Here is a 13,886-nt window from a genome sequence, read left to right on the forward strand (position 1 = left end):
CAGTATTTGAAATTTGCATCCTGGGATTCAACCCTAACCCTAACCCTAATCCTAACCCTAACTGCGGAACACTGTAGCACTGCAGTATTTAATATGGAAAAAAATCCACGTGTAAGTGGACCCATGCAGTCCAAACCCATGTTGTTCAAGGATCATTTGTCGATGAATACTGCGTTGACTCAAGTACTGTTTCATTAACCAGGTTAGACCTAACCCTGTAAGCACCAGAATCTCTGCTCTAATGACTCATTTGTTCAATAACCATTTAATAAGCAAACCTAGGATGCTACCTCCTGAGCTAGATAGTAGAAAGATTAAGGGCACCAACCCTACCTTCAAGGAGCTCACTAGTGGACAAATGGACAAATGGATTGTTTCAGCACAATGAAATAAGGGCTATATAAACATAAGCAGACAGTTTAGAAGTATAGAGTCCCCAACCCAGACTAGAGGGCAGCAGAGGGGGTGGGGCTTTCCAGGGACAAAACAGGGAAGGGGAGGGTACTGAAAAAAGTACGCGGTAAGAATAGATTTTCCTAGATGAGGCAATACATGAGATGAGTTTTAAAGGGTGATTAGTGTACAATATGCAAACCAAAGGCTAGAAAATTCCAGGAAGAGAAAGAAGGGTGTTCAAAGACTAGCAGCATAACAAGGTCTACTGAGGAAGTACACACAGCTCAATATGGCTGAAACATTAAAGAATAAAAAGGGCCATGCAATAAAGGAGTTTCAATTTATCCTGAAAACAGAGGGAATGTTTTTAAGCAGAGAAATGACTTTATTATATTCGTATATTTGAATCATATTTAAATGAAGCATTGCCCATTGTAAAGAAATATGCATTGAAATGACTCTGGTAGTATTTGGGGAAAAAAGAGTAGGGGTGGGATAAAATGGGGAGTGATAATGAAGGCAGGGGGATGAATTTGGAGGTTGTAAAAGGAATCCAAGCCTGCAACGATGGGAAAGTATCATGGGCTTAGATTTGAGGCAAAGAGATCAGTTAAGGCTTGGAATATATACTCTTCCAATAGTAAATGGTGAGGAATTGAAAACAATGGCAGTGGCATTGGAGATCATGGAAACATAAGAAATATCATGGCAGTAGGAGTGGCAAGACTGGTGTTCTGTTGGATGTGATAAGGGATGACTTTTAGGTCTCTAATGATCAGCTACGTCAACAGTTACTAGGACCAGCCCGTGCTGTCAGGTAGGGTCTTGCATGCAGAAGGGCCCACACTTGGCTTCATACTCTACTGTCACTGTCTTGAAATTCTGAATAAGTTTGAACAAGGGTCCTTACATTTTTATTCTTCTCTGCGCCCCACAAATAATATTGCCAGTTCCGAAAGATACCATTCACCAAGACATGGCATCGATGGGGGAGATGAGCTTGGTTCTTACTATCAGAGAATAAGTAATAAGTAAACCTTGGATTTGTTGCTTGGCAGTGGGCTCTCTGCTCAAGAGCTTAAACTAGTTGCTGGAGGTTTTGTAAGCATTTGCCCTGGTCTTAATGGAAGATGTCTAGTCTATGACTGATGTGTTAAGGTATTTCTTATGATGCCTCTACAGAACAGTTGAGTAAGGATGTCTAGTAGATGGTAGGAGAGACCCAACTACAAACAAAATGTTGGGAGTCCTTAGCCTAGAGATGATGGCTAAAGTCTTTGAACAGAGGCAATCACCCAGTGAGAGGGAAGTCAGGACCTGAACTAGGGAGGGCACCAATGGTAAACTGTAACCAGAACAATGAGAGAGAAAAACCAAAGAAGGGAAGCCATGCCTCTAGTGGTTAAAAGTGATGACTTTCAAGTCAAATGGCTCCAGCCCTGACTCTACCACTTACAAAAAGTATGACCTTGGGCTCTTACTTAACTTTCCCAAGCTGCGGTTTCCTCAGTTGAATGTTGGAGATAATAATAGCACCTAACTCACAGGGCTGTTGTGAACGTTAAGTAAGTTGCTCCATAAAAGATGCTTACCGTAGGACTTGGCACAGAGGAAAAAATCAGTGAGTGTTAACTATCAGTTTTTTCTTATTAGTTTTAAGTATAGTCCAACCAGAAGGAATACGTGTCATAGGAAAGGTCAAAAAGAGAAGAGAGTTAAAAAAAAAAAAAAGCAAAATGCCAGATGCTTGAACAATTAGAAAGGACTAGAAATTCCCATTGAATTTATGAACAAAGGTGTAATGAATGAGCTGTACCAGATTAACCTCAGTGTACCAGTGCTGTCTGGGCTGATTGCTTTTGACAATTCAGATTTGGGACTTTATCAATTTGAAACTAAAACTAAGTATATCTGAGATCACACACAGAAAAATTTCCATTGTGAATGTTTTTCTTTCTTTTTTGAATACTTCTTGGTACATTTCCAAAAGACCCTAATGCCCAGTTTAAGAGACGGGGAAGCTTCGTTGTATACTGAAACTACAATAATTCATGGGAAAGCTGATTATAGAACCCAGGACTCTGAAACGACAAACCTTACTATTAGGAGAGGAAGTTCTTGGGCACAATTATGTTTAACCAACTTCCTCTTGGTAAATAAGAAAGATGCCAAGCAAAGCTTCATGAGGCCACTGCGTTCCCTACTTCAGAATATGTCTCTGGGACTAGGGCTACAATGGTGTAACAGAGAACAGCACAAACTTCTACCTGGCATCAAGACCCCAAATCTAAAAATGAGATGCTGAGAGAGATCATTCATTTAACCAGCAGTTATTGAACTTCAGACACTGAACTTGCTGATAAAGGAAAATACAAAGTTGCGTTAAATATGGGTTCATCAAGGAACTTACAATCTAATAGAAAAGATTAGAGGGGCTTCCCTGGTGGCACAGTGGTTAAGAATCTGCCTGGCAATGCAGGGGACATGGGTTTGAGCCCTGGTCCGGGGAGATCCCACATGCCACAGAGCAACTAAGCCCATGCACCACAACTACTGAGCCTGCGCTCTAGAGTACGCGAGCTACAACTACTGAGCCCACGTGCCACAACTACTGAAGCCTGTGCACCTAGAGCCCGTGTTCCGCAACAAGAGAAGCCACCACAATGAGAAGCCTGCACACCTCAACGAAGAGCAGGCCCTGCTCTGCCACAACTAGAGAAAGCCTGCGCGCAGCAACAAAGACCCAATGCAGTCAAAAATAAATAACTAAATCAATAAATTTATTAAAAAAAAAAGAAAAGATTAGATAAATACAATGTTTGAGTGTTAGTAACAGTCGACTAGGTAGAACTTGAAACACGATGTAAAACAGGTTCAAGGTGATAGAAGAATTTTGCACAGCTAGAGGTGTTTAGAGGTCAGGTGATGGACATCCTTAAATGTCAGGGCAAAGAAATTTGAACTTTATTTAATTTACAGGGAGGAGTTCTTAATGATTTTGTGGCAGAATCTGAGATGTTCACTGACCCACAAGTTCCATGGACTTAGACCTTGGAAGTAAGAAAAGTGAAGGCTGAATATGCAGGCTTGGGTACCTGCGCATAGAACTGATGGTTAAGATCAGGTGGAAATACATAGGAATACTGAGGTGGGGAAATGGTTATAATAATGCTGCAAATATCTATATATTTAGGTCTGAAGTAGGGAAAGGAGTCAGCGACTGAAACAGAAAAGATATATTCAGAATGATAGGGAAGAATATCAGAAAAAATAAGATATTAAAACTGTATTTCCAGAATGAGGGGAAAAGAACATGAGAAAAATACTATTTACTGTTACCCATTTGATAAGTGTTTTACTTAATGTTCCTCATTTATTCACTGGGATAAATATTACTATTTCCTGTAGATGTGGAAACAGAAGCTTAGAATTTTAAGCCACTTGTTTAAAAAGCCACATAGCTAATAGGAGACAGAGTAGAAATTCACACTCGGGTAAGCCAAGCTGAGTGGGCTGAGTGGAAAGTTCTGGTCTGAGACGTCCAAATTCTAGTCCAATTCTGATGGTAACACCCAGGGTGACATTTGGTAAGTCATTTCACTCCCATCAACCTCAGGTTTTTCATAGTTTACTGAGAGCATTGAACTAGATCACTTATTCTGTCACGCTCTTTTTAGTTTTGGTAATTTGATGCCACGCTCTTATAATGTTAGAGTAAATTCTTAAGAGGGTGCATAGGGAATGGATAAAAAATAACAGAACTAGCATAAACAAAAATAACTGTGCCTTCTTTTCACCTGAGTTTGAAGGAAAAAACAAGAAGATGATTCAACAAATTAAGTTTGACAAACTGCCTTTAGGGGGCATAAGAAATTAATCTTCAAAACTGGTTGGGTGCTGGGCTAAGAGGAAGTGGATAATTGAAGATGGCTCTTAGGGTCTAATGAACCATAAATCAATTAGGCTACTTTTGACATACTACCTTCAAAGTTGAATGCTCCATGGGAACTGTTACAGGAGTTATCAGAGCACTTCCTGCTTTAGTTTTTATACTTATCTTAGAGAAAGGGAGGGAGGAGAAGATGTGTATAGACAAATCAGCTTCCAAATAAATTTGTTGACAACCTGACAACCTAAGTTCAGGGTCCAACTGGGCAAAAGGTAGAGTCTTTGGAATTTTCACAGTGCACATCTATGGCCTGGAACTTATCAGTGAGCTCCATACTGATGTGAATTCAAACCATGATGGCGCCTTTGACAGACAGCCTGGCAGCCTGATGGAGTGAACAAAGGAATGGCTTGGAGATCAAGCTACGTCAGCTCTAGTACATAATTAGTGGAGTGACAGTGGGCAGGATTATTCACATGCGTGTGCCTCAGTTTACTCATCTGTACCTGGTTCATAGGTAAAGTCTCCCATCTTAGTGGTCGGTTCTCAAAAGATGTTTAATAAAAGTAGAAGGTTAAATCAAATGATCTGTTAGGCTTTTCTCAAATTCATTAGTATCTGCTATACCTCATTTGTTAAACTTCACAAAAGTATATATTCTCCTTTAATGTCATGGAAGGTTTCAAAAACAATAATATTTCTTAAGGTAAATCAAAGCAATAATAATCTTTAGAATACACTGTTCAAATACGTGCAGAACGCTTCTGAGGTTCTGATATGCGTTCAGGGCCTCATGCCCACTCTACCCATGGCCAATCCACTGAAATATCTGAATGTAACTAACTTCTAGTTTCAATGTTTACACCTTTGGAATAAAGACCCAGTTGTCAAAGTTCATCATGGACCAAGTTCCCGTCGGGGTGTTTGGGATCATCCACAACCAAAACGCTTGTTCATTTCCCGTTTTCTAAAATAGAACAGATTTGTCTCTGGGTTTAAAAATCAATCTTCTTATATTCACATATATGAAAAGAAAGGAGTTTTTTTTTCCCCCCCGAGGTGATTTTGTTTGCCTGTTTGTTTTAATCAGCAGTCTTTAATAATTTACTCAGCCTTATGTCAGAGAAAGTCTGTGGCAGTGTGGAATTCAACCTTAGAGCAAGGTTCTCCCCTGTTCCCGAGACAACTGTACAGCAAACTGCGAGGAAGAGATGCTGTTTTGAAGCTCCCTTACCCTGGGTCTTTGATGTATTTGGAGCAGTTGTCTCTTCAGCAGCAGCCTCTGTGCAGATACTTCAAACAAAATTATGGACCCTCAAAGTCAGAATTTGAAGACAGCACCACCTTTGACTTTAGGAAGATTTCATATTTCTGAAGATTATGGCTTTCTTCTTCCAAATCCTCTGGTAAGGATAGGGTCTTAAAGCAGGTCAGTATAGCTTTCTTGAGAGGCTGACTTGGGTGTTTGTTTGTTTAATTGATGTGGTCATTAAGAGAGATGCAGTATAAATGCCAAGTCATTGATTTGGGACAGATAATACAAATAAGGCACAGTGTGATTACCAACAAAGGGGAAGTGACCGCTACAGCAGGGGATAGAGCAAATGGATTGTTTTAATGTCAGTTGTTTTTTTTTAATGGATTGTCAATCATTTCAGCAAATTCATGAGCAAATGTGCAGTTATCAAAAAAAAAGAGAGAGAGAGAGAGAAAGAGAGAGAATTTAGATAAAGATCAATTATATGAGTAAATCAGTTTATCTTGACTTGCTAGTGGGAGAGAAAAGAGAACACAAGGGACCCTGGCTGTGTTCGAGGTTCGTAGGAGGGATTAGATATTCACAGAAATTGCTGAGAAGGGGAAAGAACCTTCGAGGACAAACAGCACCTATTTCTTTCTTTTTTTAAAATTTATTTATTTATTTGTTTTTGGCTGCGTTGGGTCTTCGTTGCTGTGCACGGGCTTTCTCTAGTTGCAGTGAGCGGGGGCTACTCTTCACTGTGCTGCGCGGGCTTCTCATTGCGGTGGCTTCTCTTGTTGCGGAGCGTGGGCTCTAGGTGCGTGGGCTTCAGTAGTTGTGGCGCACAGGCTCAGTGGTTGTGGCTCACGGGCTCTAGAGCGCAGGCTCAGTAGTTGTGGTGCATGGGCTTTGTTGCTCCGTAGCATGTGGGATTTTCCTGGACCAGGGCTCGAACCTGTGTCCCCTGCATTGGCAGGCGGATTCTTAACCACTGCCCCACCAGGGAAGCCCCAGTACCTATTTCTTAATTTTTCTTAAGGCTCAACTTGTAATGCAATTCCTTTAATGGTCAGGTCTAAAATGTCAACACTTTAATGGTCAGGTCTAAAATGTCAACACTTTAATGGTCAGGTCTAAAATGTCAAAACCTCAAGAGTCCTTAGAAACCATAGCTGAAGGCCAGAAGTTCTTGCCCAAAGTTATATTACTGGAAAAAGCAGAAATAGTACTCAGGACCCTTGACATCTTTTTTCTACTACATTCTAAATAAGGGCCAAGCCTACTCAGCTAAGAATCTAGGGATCCAAAGTTACAATCACTGCAGTCATTTATTAAATCCAGTTTTTCCTTCTAGGGGTCTAATAGGGGGTTTAACTGTGATTAATGAATGATCTGGTGTTTAACGAGCTTTTATGGAATACCTTCTTCTGAGTGTGAATAGAAGAGTAAAAATGAAGATAGGATCTATTTGCTGATCCCAAAAGCCCTCTGTAGAGCTGTTAGTTGTGAGACCAAGTCACAGGTCTGCAAGTAACTTGAGCATTAAAAGTAATGACTCTAGGGTGTTATGCAGAGGAGGGTTGTGGCCCAGAACACTGGACTGTGTTCTCTGACCCTGCCACTAGGGTGACCAAGAATGTCCATTTGCTAGAGGCCGAAGGGGATTCCAAGATGCAGGACTTTCCATGGTAAACCAGGAAAGTCCTGGGCAAAACAGAATTATTTAGTCACCCTAAGTTTCACTTACTAACTCTTGTGACCTAGAATGAACCACCAGCATCGCCTGACCCTCAGTTTTCACATGTACTTGGAGAGATTTAGTGTACCCCCTGCCACTGGATTGCTATGGAGTATGAAAGCACTTCCATAAATCCAGTGGAAGGTTAGAAACCAGTTTGCACAACCCTCAGTCCAGTGCTTATTCAAAATTCCATTCTGTGTGTATAACTTGATTCAGGAATATTTCCATCATCCCTAGTTCACAAGGAAGAGTCGGTCAATGGGCCAACACTCAATTATTGGGATTAAATACATACACTGAGCTGAGAAAAATAATATTAAAAGTATGTAAACATTGGGTAGGGCCACCATGATTGTGTTCCTTTCTTTGCTGTTTCCTTTCTTATAAATAAGAAAACCAGACGGGAAACAAAAGCAACATCAAGTGTTTGTGACTTTCTGAGAAAACAGAGGACTCTATCTGTCCTGTGGTTTGGTTGATGGATACTCCTTAGAAGAAATTTCCACTCTGGAGCTCAGAATTTCCTGGCAAACTGGGTCTACTCTCACAGTCATGTGTCAGAGTTCTAAAGAATGCAATTCTTTGTTTCAGTTTTAATTTTCTCTCACTTGTGGAAGAATTTTAAACATCTCCCTTTCTGGGAAGAGGTAACGGAAGAGAGTTTACATCAGAATCTGCCTCAGTTTACTCAACTGATCAGGAGAGAATCTCTCACCCATGACCAGATAACAGTGGTGTCGCAATAGATCGCAAATTGAGAAATACCAGCCGCTGACTTTGCTAAGGGCATGAGTAGGCTTTGTTTGCCTTTACGTAAGCGATGGGGTGGCTATTCCTTCATGTCAATGAGCCCAGACATACTCTTTCAGCAAGCTTGGTTGTTTACCATAAATGTAATCATGTACCACAGGTAGTAAATATTTTGTTATATTTCAATGATTTTATGGATATTGGACCAATCTGTATGCTATTTCTAATAGCATTTTTATGACCAAAACTAACAAATATCGGAAACGGTTCTGATTTTTAATAACAACAGAAAAGAAAAGAAAACACAGTCAAACTAATGAATAAGCAATCATTCTGGCTTTGGGGGAAGGGGCTGACTTGGTTTCAAATACTCTATCCCACTGTTTCTATAAACTCTCAAACATCTCCAGGGTCTAATGTTTCAGTGAGGAAAATGTATACCTTTCAGACCCACGTCCATAAGGAAGCCACAGAAATCCCTTGCCAGATCGTGTGTCTGTTGTGTACGTGTGTTCGTGTGGGTGCGTGGGTGAGGAGTAATTTTTCTTTAGACATAAAGAATGTGAGGAAATTTGCTTGGCAGGAAGGGAGGAACCGAGATCGTTTATAGCAGGAGATTAGATTGGAGTGCGACCAAGGGAACTCAAACGTTAGGCTCAGGAATTTGGATTTCATGCGTCTGGTAAGCAACAATGCCCTGGTGTGTGAATTTATTCCTAGCAGAAAGTTAAGTGCAGGGTGGGTTCCAGCCATGGTTCCTGAACTGCATATCAAAATTAGCTGGGAAGCTTAAAAATTACTGATGCCAGAACCCCAGCCAGGAGTTAATTCAGAACCTCTAGCCTAACTAGCTCGGTACTTGAAAATGACAGAATACGTAAGAGGACAATGCAGGTCCAGGTGAGGGATGAGGGGCTACACGTAGGAGGTTGTTTGTGGAAAGAAAGGTGTCATAACTATGAGAAACAGTGAGAAGAGCTTGGAAGTAGTTTAACTACTAAAACAAAGGAAAGGGAAAAACGAAACAAAAGCAAATTGTAAGGGTTCCATAGAGCAGAAGAAAAGGAATCGGGATGCTGGGAACCTTGCTCTGTACAGCGGCCGAGCAACGATTTAGGAAAAATAAAGTCATATATACTCTCCTGTCGTAATTCAAAGCACTTGAGGGAAGCAGTGCACTCCAACTGTTTAGAAGGAAGAGTAGAAAAATAATTAACACAGGAGGCTACAGTTTTCTTTTTAATTTTTTAAAAATCTTTTAAAAAAATTTTTGGCTGCTTTGGGTCTTTGTTGCTGCTTGGGCTTTCTCTAGTTGTGGCGAGCGGGGGCTACTCTTCGTTGAGGGGTGCGGGCTTCTCATTGCGGTGGCTTCTCTTGTTGCGGAGCACGGGCTCTAGGGGCGCGGGCTTCAGTAGTTGCAGCACGCGGGCTCAGTAGTTGTGGCTCGCCGGCTCTAGAGCGCAGGCTCAGTAGTTGTGGCGCACGGGCTTTGTAGCTCCATGACATGTGGGATCTTCCCAGACCAGGGATCCAACCCGAGTCCCCTGCATTGGCAGGCGGATTCTTAACCACTGCGCCACCAGGGAATTCCCAGGAGGCTATAGTTTTCGAATAGAAAGTATAGGTAGGAAGAAATCTGATATTTCCCTGAGAAAATATTGCCATCTCTGCTAGTGTCTGGGGTATATATGCCTGATCATGTCAAATGAGATTTGAGGCAATGATGGTTATGTTACTAATATATATATTAGTATATCTACTATATTGTGGAGATAGACACAAAGAGATCAGATTTCAGAAGACTTAGTGGAGATCAATAAAGAAAGATGTGTTTGTGGGTGGGAACGGTTGGATGGTACGTGGATTTCCATGCCAAAGTTAAGGAACCGAGAGAAAAGGTGAGGCGAGCCAATGGGGAAATGGGTGGACGACGAAGATAAGAAAGTGGGAATGGAGACAGCCAAGAGGGTCCTCTAGAAACTGGGATTTGAAGCAGTGAAACACCTTAGAGTCTTCTCCCTCAGGATATCTAAGCTGTAGAAAAACTTAAGACAACATGCGGAGAGGTGAGCTGAGAGATCTAAGAAAGGACGAAAAAATCACGCATCGGAAAATACGTACCTGCTATTTTCAGTCCAAAGGAGCCTCCGGGAATGAATTAATTTCCTAGGGCTGTTGTCACAAATTACCACAAATTTTGGTGGCTTAAAGCAAGAGAAATGTATTCTCTCTGAGCTCTCGAGGGCAGAAGTCTGAAATCAGGGTGTCAGCAGCAAACTCCCCCTCCAAAGTCTCTCGGGGAGAATCCTTCCTTGCCTCTTCCATCTTCTCGTGGCTCCAGGCATTCCTTGCTTCTGGCAGAAGAACTCCACTGTCTACCTCCATCTTCACATGGCCCTCTTCTCTGTGACTGCATCTTCTCCCCTTCTCTCTCTCTGTCTTCTCTTATAAGGACACATGTCATTAGATCCATCCTAATGTTGGATGTTCTCACCTTGTGATCAACTAAATGACATCAGCAAAGAACCTTTTCCAAATAAGGTCACGTTCACAGTCTCCAAGTGGACATATCTTTGGGGGCGGAAGGGGGTTGGCATGCACCATTCAACCCCCTACAGACAGTGAGGCGGAAAGATAAAGAATTAGAGGGAGGGAGACCCTGGGCAATGGAAAGCGAAGCGTTGTCTTGTCCTGAGATTCCCAAAGCTGACCATACAGGAGGGTGAAAGGTAGCAAAACGAGAGGGTGCAAAACACAAAATGATAAAGGAAACGTGAGGACACAGTTAAATAATGACTGGCTTTGTCCCATATTGTTAACTCATGTTCACCAGTATGACCTCGATGTTCTGAAGAAAAGTCACGCTCTGCTGTAAAACTGTAGCGTTGAGGTCAGAGAAAAGCTAGCATATGAGAAAACATCATAGGGGCAAAGGGTAGACAGCTAAGCTAGCCCACATGTGCTCAAGGTCCAGCCTTGTTTTTTAAATGTCAGCACAGTAATTACATGACCACAGCTGCAGAGGAAAGGAGTCTTCTCTCTTGCATAAATATGAAAGGATAATCTAGCATCACGTTTCTGAAACTGTGGCCTATGGAGTGGGGAGACGGAAGAGGAGCAAAGATACACTCCTGAGGGTGCATAAATACTAAGATTCTTAATTTTGTGTTTTTATTTTATAACTAGATATAGAAATTTCACAATTTCACAATATAGAAATGTCACAGAGATAACTTGCAATTGAAAGACATTTTCCATAAAATAAGATTTTAGTTTCTTTCTTCCTTTTTTCCAACTGAGGTCTTTGGATTCTTGGGAAATTATTCTCTGGGATCCATGAAAATTATTCCTTTAAGGCAATTCTATACACTACTCTAGTTGAGAAATAGTAGATAGTTAATATGACAAATTCTGGTTAATGGCATAGACAACACTGTAATAGTCATACTGATTTGAAGTCTAGCTAAATCTCTTACCAGTTTTAAAACTAACAGGTCATATTTGATCTCTTTTAACCTATTTTCCTTGTGTGAGGCTAATACGTCACAGGCATACTAGGAAGATCAAAGTAGGAAATCTACCACGTAAAACCCCTTATAATTCTGACACTCTGTGGTTTGAGTCTAGAACTAAATACTAGGTCAGGTCCAGCTCTGGGTCCTATTGACAAGAGGATAAGTTATTACTATACAACCTAGATTTTCTAAACCATGACCAATTTGAGAAGGAATATTTTATCACATTTCATATTATAATGTCAATATTTATCATACTAGGTGTCTTAATTTGATTTTGAAACATACAATTGTTGTAAATATCTCCCAACTGCTTTTAATCACATCTTATGACCCCATTATTGATGAAAATAAATCTTTCCATTATATATAATATCAGGTTAATGTGTACCATAAATTGACTATCCTCTGCTTGAAATCTTACTTCACAATTCTTTTTACGATTATTTACTTTATTATTAATCTTTAGAAATTGGGAGACTGCTAAAATATGGTGGCTCGTCATGAGTCACAAGATTTTTACGGAAAACATTCTAAATGTGACTATTTTCTTACCAACTTAATAAATTCACATCAAATACAAAGTGGAAAAAATTTTTTAAGTAGGAAACTGATTATTCATAGCTCCACCACAAAATCAAAATACCTTAGTTGTCTGGGGGTAATTTATCTAAAGGTGTGTATGTTTGGGTATGTATTTGTGTATGTGTGTGTGTCCGTGTGTTTGCAAAGCTACAAAATTGTAATTCTGTTGCATATCCAAACCTGCATTGTGCGTTTTTTAACTCAATGCTATAAAATAAAACTTTGCCTGAAATTAATCAGTCTTAATAATATAATTTTAATGGTTTCATTAAAACCCACTTGCATGATAAAGCATTGCAATTTAAATGGCATTAGACATTTAGTTAATTTCAATTTTCTCGCTTTATGAATACAGCTGATGTATAAAACTTCTGATGCTTTAATTCAAACCAAATAGTTCTCACAAAAATTGCATATCTCCTTCCTAAAAGTAACTTGTAATCACGAGCTAATTTTGAGGGCATTTGTTTAGGATGTTTCCCCATCCTTCATTCGAACCTCCAGACATTCACTCTATTTCTCTAGTGTCAAATTAACGTCCCTCCCCGATCTACTACTTCTTCAATTTTTTCACTGGAATTTTATTTATTGTTTCAATCTAGTGCATATTTTTCACTACTTTGTATGTTTAAGGGCACTTAGGTTACAGATGTGAATTAATGTGAACTCTGTACTCCCAGACTAAAGAAAATTTTGAAAGAGGATGAGACCAGAACAAAAGATGTGGGCCCCCTAGGTGGATGAATTAATTTGGTGTCAACGAAGAGTTTTTAATATTTGTCCAGGCTTTATTATAGAAACACTTGAGCTCTCATTCTGGGTGGAGTGGTGGCAGAGGCGGTGAACCCCTCTCTGTAACAGCTGCTGTCCAAAGCTACTGAACTTCAGTCCCAAATCTGTTTACATCCCCCAGGAAAAAGCAAAAAAAGAGGAAAAGTAAAGAAAAGAAAACCTTATCATTGCCAAGTTCCATCTTAGCAGGCATTTCAGCAACCATTTATTGTTACTTTGGTATGCCCTCAAGCAGCTTATCAAAATATTCTCTCCAAACCTTTCCTATACTTTTTCTGGGTTTTTCTGATTTTATGTATAGTAATAACTTCCCGATATCAAAATATACTCATAGTAATGCTCAATATGGATTTGTCTTTCAATATGCTATTGAATTCAATTTGATACTATTTTATTTAAGAATTGCCTTTTTGTATTCTTACACCACAGTAGTGTTATTATGTCAAGGGCTAGTCCTGGGGGTCTGTTATCTTCACAAGATGCATTAGGTGCTTTATCCTCTGTGTCTATGCTCTGGAACAGATAATATATCACCATTCTTAAGACTGGAAAAATTTTAGGTGGTAAGTTTTTAATTATATTTTTCATTTCCTCTGTGCTTATTGGTCTATTTAGATTTCATACTTCTAGGCAAAAAAAAAAAAAAAAAAAAATTCATCTTTTACAATTTTCCAAGTGGGGTTTTAATTCAGATTTTCAAAGTATTAGCAAAATTTATTGATAGCATTCTCCTATATTTCATTAAGAATGGAGTTTTTCTTATTTCCTATGGTAACCTTCTTATAATATATAATAAGAGTAGTAATTATTATTTAATAGGTGCTCACTTTGTGCTAGGCCTTGTGTTAACTGCACATTTCCCATTTGAGTCTCACAGTAATCTTCACTCTCAAATGACTCATGTGATAATTAAGGAGTTCAGCTCTGTCTCTGAAAACTGTCTTTTAGCTACCCACCTTTCTCTTTTCCACCCTAGTC

General features: G+C 39.8%; 1 protein-coding gene across 6 annotated transcripts in view; it reads left to right on the top strand.

Moving 5' to 3' along the window:
- The first annotated feature begins 5,398 nt into the window (after positions 1 to 5,398).
- The window catches only part of IDO2 (indoleamine 2,3-dioxygenase 2), a 47,027-nt gene continuing 38,539 nt past the window's right edge, over positions 5,399 to 13,886 (top strand). For 2 of the 6 annotated variants that reach the window (XM_007178420.3, XM_057537360.1), the window contains exon 1: positions 5,420 to 5,691. In XM_007178420.3, coding sequence (XP_007178482.2) covers positions 5,593 to 5,691 — 99 coding nt within the window. In that variant the 5' untranslated portion in view covers positions 5,420 to 5,592. Of the gene's footprint in view, positions 5,715 to 13,886 lie in introns of all 6 variants that reach the window. The other 4 variants (XM_007178424.3, XM_007178421.3, XM_007178423.3 and 1 more) reach the window with 4 other exon arrangements.

Source organism: Balaenoptera acutorostrata, chromosome 21, assembly GCF_949987535.1.
Source record: "Balaenoptera acutorostrata chromosome 21, mBalAcu1.1, whole genome shotgun sequence".
Taxonomy (NCBI): domain Eukaryota; kingdom Metazoa; phylum Chordata; class Mammalia; order Artiodactyla; family Balaenopteridae; genus Balaenoptera; species Balaenoptera acutorostrata.